The following is a 7,999-nucleotide window of genomic DNA, read 5'->3' as shown; positions in this document are numbered from 1 at the left end:
TGAGTAGTGGGGGGTTGCTGGTGTGTTCAATTTATAAATTTTATATTTATATAATGTGTGTTTGTGTGTAATATATATATATATATATATATATATATATATACAGTTGTGCTCATAAGTTTACATACCCCATGCAGAATGTGCAAAATGCATACCCTTAAACCTAATACTATGTGTCATTTCCTGGATGATCCACGACTGTTTTTATATTTTGTGATAGTTGTTCATGAGTCCCTTGTTTGTCCTGAGCAGTTCAACTGTGTGCTGTTCTTCATAAAAATCCTCCAGCTCCTGCACATTCTTTGGTTTTCCAGCATCTTCTACATATTTGAACCCTTTCCAAAAGTGACTGTATGATTTTGAGATTCATATTTTCTCACTGAGGACAACTGAGAGACTCATACACAACTATTACAAAAGGTGAAAACATGTACTGATGCTCAAGAAGGCAACAGAATGCAATAAGAGCCAGGGGGATGTAAACTTTTGAACAGGATGATGATGTGTAAAATTTTTTTTTATTTTGTTTAACGATCATATTTTTTCATTTAGTACTGAACTTCAGAAGCTACATAAATACTTACATCTTTCCCAGAAGACAAAATAAGTACAATTTACCCTGATTATCCAATTAAAAAAGTTTAAACCCCCCCGTCTCTTAATGCATTGTGTGGCCTTCTTGAGCATCAGTACTGTACATGTTTTCACCTTTTGTATAGTTATGCCCTCAATTGTCCTCAGTGTTAAAAAATTGATTTTTAAAATCATACAGTCAATGTTGGAAAGGGTTCAAATATGTAGAAGATGCTGGAAAACCAAAGAATGTGCAGGAGCTGGAGGATTTTTCTGAAGAACAGCAGGCAGTTAAACTGCTCAGGACAAACAAGGGACTCATGAACAACTATCACAAAATATAAAAACAGTCGTGGATCATCCAGGAAATGACACATAGTATTAGGTTTAAGGGTATGCATTTTGCACATTCTGCATGGGGTATGTAAACTTATGAGCACAACTGTATATATATATATATATATATATATGTATAAAATCTTTTTAATAATAATTTAAAAAATGTTTTTAATTTTTTAATTCCATATAGATATATACATACTTTTATACATGCTATAAAACTATAAAAATGTTGTAAATTGATTTATAAATAGATCGATCTCTGTCTCATTAATTATTCAGCTGCAATATATTCAGTTCTGTGTTAATGAAATTAAATTTTCAATGTGTTGACAAATTTAGTTGTTTGTTTGGATTATAGAGAAGTGCAAATCACAGTGGGATCAAGTGATATTTTCCCTATCACATTTTACAAGAAAACACAAATTCCTTTTGAAAACAACTGAAAACCAATAGAGATTACAGAGCAAGTCGTGCTCATAATTACTTTGCAGATTATGCAAATGAAAAACAATGTCTTCCGTAATTATGTATATGAACTCTAGGAACTAAACAGCCAACAAATGCAGCTGTTGCCAGACAAGATGGTGCAAGAACATTTTAACAGAAATGGGTAATTTAAGACATTTACATCAAAATCTGTATCACAGCTTCTAAACAACTTTTAACATGAACTCAGAATATGCATCATTGCGCATATTTGTAACTTAAAATATCACCTTTTCATGTAAGAGTGATTGTCAGTATAAAAGATAGGGTTTCCACAGCTTTTGTGAAGGTAAATTTAAGACTTTTTTTAAGATCAACTAAAGAAAATGTAAGGAATAAATGGAAACAAACACAAAGAAATTCAACAAAATGAAGTGTGTTTATGACTAAAGCGCTCGGTTTACACCTATCGCCATTTCTAGCCACTGGGGGACCATAGGCAGGCTAGGGGAACTCATATTAATGTTAAAAAACCTCATAAAGTGAAATTTTCATGCCATGGGACCTTTAATTCTTAACATTTTGCAAGGGGTGTGTAAACTTATGAGCATAACTGTTTATACATGCACACACACACACACACACACACACACATATATATATATATATATATATATATATATATATATTTGTCTATCTCTCTGTCTATCTATCAAATAATTGTTTTATGTAAAGGTGAACATGGGACTGAATGTTTCATAAATCAATACTTACAGCCATCAATTCCCTTATTAACAAGATGACATTGACTAACATTTGTCCAAGCATGTCTCCCTCATTACATTTTCTTTTTTTTTAAGATGTGTACAAATCTAAAATAAAACAGAGCCGTCAAACCTGTAAATGTCAATTACCGTATTTCCCTTGACATTTCTGGATAATGGCTGACATGCGGGCGCCGTAATAAGCATCATTAGATTTCAGACGGCCTGAGATGCATCAACACACGACGTGTTTGTTCGTCGTTCGGTAAGACGAGAGCCGTGTAACGTCTACGGCATATTTCATTGTCAATTGGCAAGCTTCGCTCCTCACCACAGTGATAAGGGACGGCTTTGTTAATGTAATAGATGCTCTTGGCATTTCAAAAAGCACTCAGCCCTCTTGATTAGCTCATTTAGTCTTATTACTTAGGGGCCTTATTCACTTCTTCATTCATAAACTCCACTCACAGTCATCACATACTGTATCACGGTTAATAGACCAGACTAGCACACCGGCCAGATGCGTATATGCGAGTCTCTCTGTTTATTGGGAGGGAAAGAGTGGAAGTATGTGGACTGTTAAGGAGCCTCAGAGGTCTCTACATGCAACTTTTATTGTTCAGACTCACCACGCCAATAGAGAAGTAATTGTTCACGATGCTATACGGGACTGGATCTCCTCTTTCATCTTTGTCTACAGGAGTGATGTCAATCTTCCACCTGTCCAACATCACTTCAGCACTGTTCTCAATGTCCTTGAGAATCTGCAAAAGACTTTCTCCGTCGTAGCCTGAAAGCCAAAGGACACATTACAAATTACTCCATTGAGGTGTTTCAGGTTTGGATTCTCCATAGCTCCAGCTATTTATAGACAAGGAACCGACGTTTTTGTAACATTTAGATCTTAAGTAGTTATGAATGAGTAAAAAAACTGTGAAAATACTACAGTTATAATATGTGATAAGTTTCCCAGCATGGCTCGCAGTGTGGATTTAGACTTTAGGATTCACACAAAATCTCATTTACAGCATCAAATTAAAATATTGAAATGACTTAAATTACCTCCACCCCAGCGCAGACACCTTGCGAGGTCATTTCCTGTGCCGAGAGGAAGTACACACACAGGGGGATTCTGTTCAAAGTTGGCTTTATCTAAGAAAAAGAACAGCACTTCAGAGAACAATAGGAAAAACAGAACATCCCATGATTCCACTAAAGTTGCTTTGGCAGAGGGGAAAAATATAACTTGTTTTACCTTTGCTCCAGAAAATAAAGCAATAATAAATAAAAAAGGGCTATTTATGGGAATTCAACTGTACTATACACAGTACATAGTTTATACAGAGTCAAAATCTGCTAATAGTGGAGCACAGTTTTAAAAAGTGATTTTTCTTTCACCATTATTTACAACAGGATCTGCATTTTCATGGGTTTAAATAAAGTTTTTTTAAGAGACAATAAAAACTACTTTGTGCATCAAAACCACTCTTTTTTGACATCTCCAGCACATTTCATAATAACCAAAAATTAAACCATTTACACAGAACATTAGAACTAAAATCTACATCATTTGAATATAAAAACATTGATGTCTGTCAAAAAATAACATGCACAATAGTATTCGTATTATAGTATTTTATAGTATATAGTAATAGTATTTTTTTGGAAAACCCACAATACTACATCATTGCTGTCTGAGAAGAAGAAGAAGAGCAGGCTGTCTGTCAGAGACAGTAATGTACGTAACACTTAAGTATAAATTTGTACTTCACTCACTGAAATTAACAGGTTGTTTAAAAGATTAAAAAGTCAATGATCAAATTTTAATAAAATGATGTTTAATTTTCCAATAAAAGATGATACATGTTTACGATTTGTTACATTTAATTACCTCTTTGCTGATTTTGAGCATACACATATAGACCCATACAGACTACAGTACATATGTATGTACACATTTACTGTATAATGAAATAAATGGCAATGTCAAAACTACAGTGGTTCTTTTCTAATACACTCCTCTGAAAGCATCCAGTCTATTACTCTGCCTTTGTTTTGATTGATAAAAAATTGAGGCAATTTTTGACACAAATAAAGGACTAAATGAGGACACAGTCATCTAAAAAAATCACCTGCAGAGACTATTCTTCAGATTATATAAATAATATGCCATTTCTTGAAGAAAGATAATCATCCTATTTGCCCCGAAAATACAGGTACGAATGTAATAGCTTTAGTTCTGTGAAAAATAAGCATTTGACTATTTCGACAAATATAACAAAATCACTTCTGTTCAAAAGAACCTCTGAAACAACCAGAAAAGCCTTTTTCGCAATATTTCCTCAAGATGTCTTTATGTTATGAAGTTTACTTTAGCTTGTTGTTTTTATTAAATCCAGAATGAAAACTTCTTGGATTTAATTTACAACATGGCACAGTATGGAAGCCCTGATCCACATGACTCAAGCTTTTAATTGCTCTAAGAAATGACTCGGTCAACAAGAGGCCAAAGCAAACAAGCAAGCACTATGTGGGCATCATACAACTGTGTTTCTGTTTTCATCTGAACTCACCTATAACATCAAGAATCCATCCAACGGTACCATCTCCACCACAGGCCAGGACTCTGAAATCTGGAACATCTCGAAAGAAATTTAAGCTGAAATGAAGAGCATCAGAATTACTAAGATGCCAAGTGCTAGAAAAGCAATATAAACATACTTTACTTTTATACTTCTACAACTATTAAATACTGTATATGCATGTATTTAATGAAAGATAACGAAGATTTATTAGACAATGCACATAAAAAATAGTCAAATAGTGAAATCTTTTTCACTGTATTGGATTATGAATGAATCTTTTGTTTAAATAACAAATGCAAATCCATCTTTTGGAAAGCCAAGCCTGTTCAGAAGCTAATCAAATCTATCAAGACAATGTTCATTGCAGCGTCTTCCGTTCCTTCACAATAATAAAGCTCTAACTGCATGAAGGGACCTTACATGGTAGAATGGCGCACAAAATAAGACTCTTAATTACTTTACTTATTGGGACATGCAGGCTTGGCAAATCATATTAGATAGCAAAAACAGATGACCAATCACATGAAAAAGCAACTTTGAGGATGTTTGAGTATGAAGAAACAAACACTCAGTTTGCTCTAATTGTGTTAGCAGGGCCTATAATTGACAGACAGCCCAGAGCTACGGCTGACAATCACCTCAACAAAGCAATGTCACATTATCATCACATGACTACGCCAAGCTCATGTGTTATTTCAACAGATGTGACTGTGAATGCATAAAGTCAAAAGCTATCTTTTCCACCAGCAAGGAAACATCAATACTTAGGCTACACCTTACTTCAAACGCCATAATCAACAGGTTCAAAAGCAAATTGGCTGACAAGCTCTAAATGGTGTCTAGAGAGCATCGCTCAGTGGGCTGCATTTATAAAATCATAAAAATCTGGAAAAAAAATAAACAAATGCCAAGAGCAACAGAAATCACCCCATTTATTTATGCTTGTATGTATGTTATGTATTTATTGAAAAAAAAGTTTATTTTGCTCACCAAGGCTGCATTTATTTGATTGAAAATACAATAAAAACAGTAACATTGTGAAATATTATTACAATTTAAAATAACTGTTTTCTACTTTAATATATTTTAAAATGTAATTTATTCCTGTGATGCAAAGCTGAATTTTCAGCATCATTAATCCAGTCTTCAGCGTCACATGATCCTTCAGAAGCCAATCTAATATGCTGATTTGGCGCTCAATAAACATTTCTTCTTCTTATTATTATTATTATTATCCATGTTGAAAAGTATTTTGTTGCTTAATAATTTTAATTTTCTTTAACTACATTTAGAGTAGTTTTTCTTTCTTCTTTTTTGCCCAAGACCCATAAATGCATATAGAATCATATCACTAATTGAATCAAATCAATTAATGAATCAAAATTCATCATTCTAAATTTTTCCAAATTTGAATCAAAACCTACAGTATGACCAGTGAATGGAATCGAATCACTGTCAACCCAAATATTCACACCCAATAACATTTCTGTTTTCTTTATTGCTCTTTGAAATTCCATTTTCAAAATATAGTCTCATTGAATATTGTCACAATCCTCACGGCTGTGCACTTAACTCAAAAGTGACCATGTAGCTGGCATACTAATAACAAATTCAGTCAGTGATCACAGAGCTTCATGGTTGCGTGCATTTGATTGACACCAGCGATGGTATGCGTGATCACACTAGGCCCTGAGAGCGGCAACACACTATCACTAACATGAATCTATTATTACCAGCTGACTGTCAGCACTGGAGACTTCCACAGCCTGGCTTTGTTCTCCGCAATGTTTGTGATGGTGGATCTAACCCTTTAATAATGTCTACATTTACAGCTAAGATGTAGAGCGACATTGTCATGCATGAATTAGTGCACTTTATTATCAAGCAGTGTCTGCATATACAATATATTGTTAACGTGGAGTTGTCAGAACTCTTATGATCATAAAGCGAGAATGTGGCACAACAATACGTTTCAGCAGGGAGCTAAATGCTTCTGTTAGAATGATAAGAGAAAAGCCTCTCTGGAGTGTCTGGAGAACTGTCACTCACCCAGGCATGGGGCCGTTCTTGGCCAGGTTGTAGACTTGACGGGGGTTCAGGAGGTACTGGAACTTTCGGAAGATTCTAGATAGGGCAGAATTTATAAATAGAAATGTAAGAAATTATAATAAAAAAAATAAATCGATAAAAGTACATTCCCACAGCATGACTATATTTTATTTAAATAGTTTTGTTTCTTCTTGTTTTTATCACTAATGTACATTATGGTGTTTTTATACATTTTCTGTCAATATTTAGTTAATGTTTACTGCATTATTTTAGTGTCATATCACATGTGTTACCCTGATAGTATTTTGTTTTTGTGTGTATGATCCTGTGCAATGTTTCAAGGACAGGCCACTTACTGTATGATGAACTCTGATTTATCATGTGGCTTTCTATTTTACCACCTGTAGTATTATTATGGTGGTTATCAGTACAGGTATAAAGATTTTGGTCATTCAAGTATTTTTGAAGTATTTTGGGAGTTCATTGGTATATTAAGTTAAATAGACAGTTTTAAGGCACCAATATTCCATTCATAATATTTTCACCATATTTTTACAATGAATTTCTGGCAACCACAGATGCCATTTTTGTTCATAAATTTAACAGGATATATTTTACAGTGATTTTTTAAATAATAGATGGAAGTGGTTGGATGAATTCACAATAGAAACTGTAGCGTCTGGTCCAATCAAACACACAATTTTTCATTTGATTTAACAAATACTCTGTAACACCCCTCAGTTAACAAGCCATATGAGGACCTATGGACCCTTCCCCCGAAATGCGTAACACCCCAGGAAAGCATAACAGGCCTCTGGTTCCATGGCAACCAAGGCTGATATCACTGGTTTTATTGCTCAAAGGAATGCAAGCAGAGAAGCGGGCACCAGGAAAGACACACAATGCCCAAAAATGGACTATTCTCTAATTAATTCATAGAAAAACCTTTCTGTGAATGAACTGACATATCCTTCAGGTCATTGTGTATGTTCCATTTGCACCTTTTTACAAAGGTGTGTTTGAACTAAGAATCTGATGTTCCCTTCAGGCTGTAAATCTGCTGAATATGCAAATGCTTCCATAACTTCATTCCTTATTTCTCTGCTCTTTACTGCTTAAGCTCTAACCCTTTCCTATACCAACTGTAGGCGTGTGTGTGTGTGTGTGTGTGTATGTGTATGTTAGACCAGTTTAAGTGTTTATGTGTATGTTAGACCAGTTTAAGTGTTTATGTAGTATGTTAGACTAGTTTAAGTGTTT

General features: G+C 34.3%; 1 protein-coding gene across 1 annotated transcript in view; it reads right to left on the bottom strand.

Moving 5' to 3' along the window:
• Nucleotides 1-7,999, bottom strand: part of LOC107704693 (diacylglycerol kinase beta-like) — a 46,619-nt gene that overhangs the window by 22,374 nt on the left and 16,246 nt on the right. Inside the window, exons 17-20 of the mRNA XM_016507681.1 lie at nt 6,740-6,814; nt 4,679-4,764; nt 3,168-3,257; nt 2,735-2,895 (exon numbers count right to left, since the gene is read on the bottom strand). Coding sequence (XP_016363167.1) covers nt 2,735-2,895; nt 3,168-3,257; nt 4,679-4,764; nt 6,740-6,814 — 412 coding nt within the window. The remainder of the gene's footprint in view (nt 1-2,734; nt 2,896-3,167; nt 3,258-4,678; nt 4,765-6,739; nt 6,815-7,999) is intronic.

This window comes from Sinocyclocheilus anshuiensis, unplaced genomic scaffold (assembly GCF_001515605.1).
Source record: "Sinocyclocheilus anshuiensis isolate Anshui unplaced genomic scaffold, SAMN03320099.WGS_v1.1 scaffold758, whole genome shotgun sequence".
Taxonomy (NCBI): domain Eukaryota; kingdom Metazoa; phylum Chordata; class Actinopteri; order Cypriniformes; family Cyprinidae; genus Sinocyclocheilus; species Sinocyclocheilus anshuiensis.
Note: the sequence above shows the minus strand (reverse complement) of the source record. Positions and strands in the feature narration are given on the sequence as shown.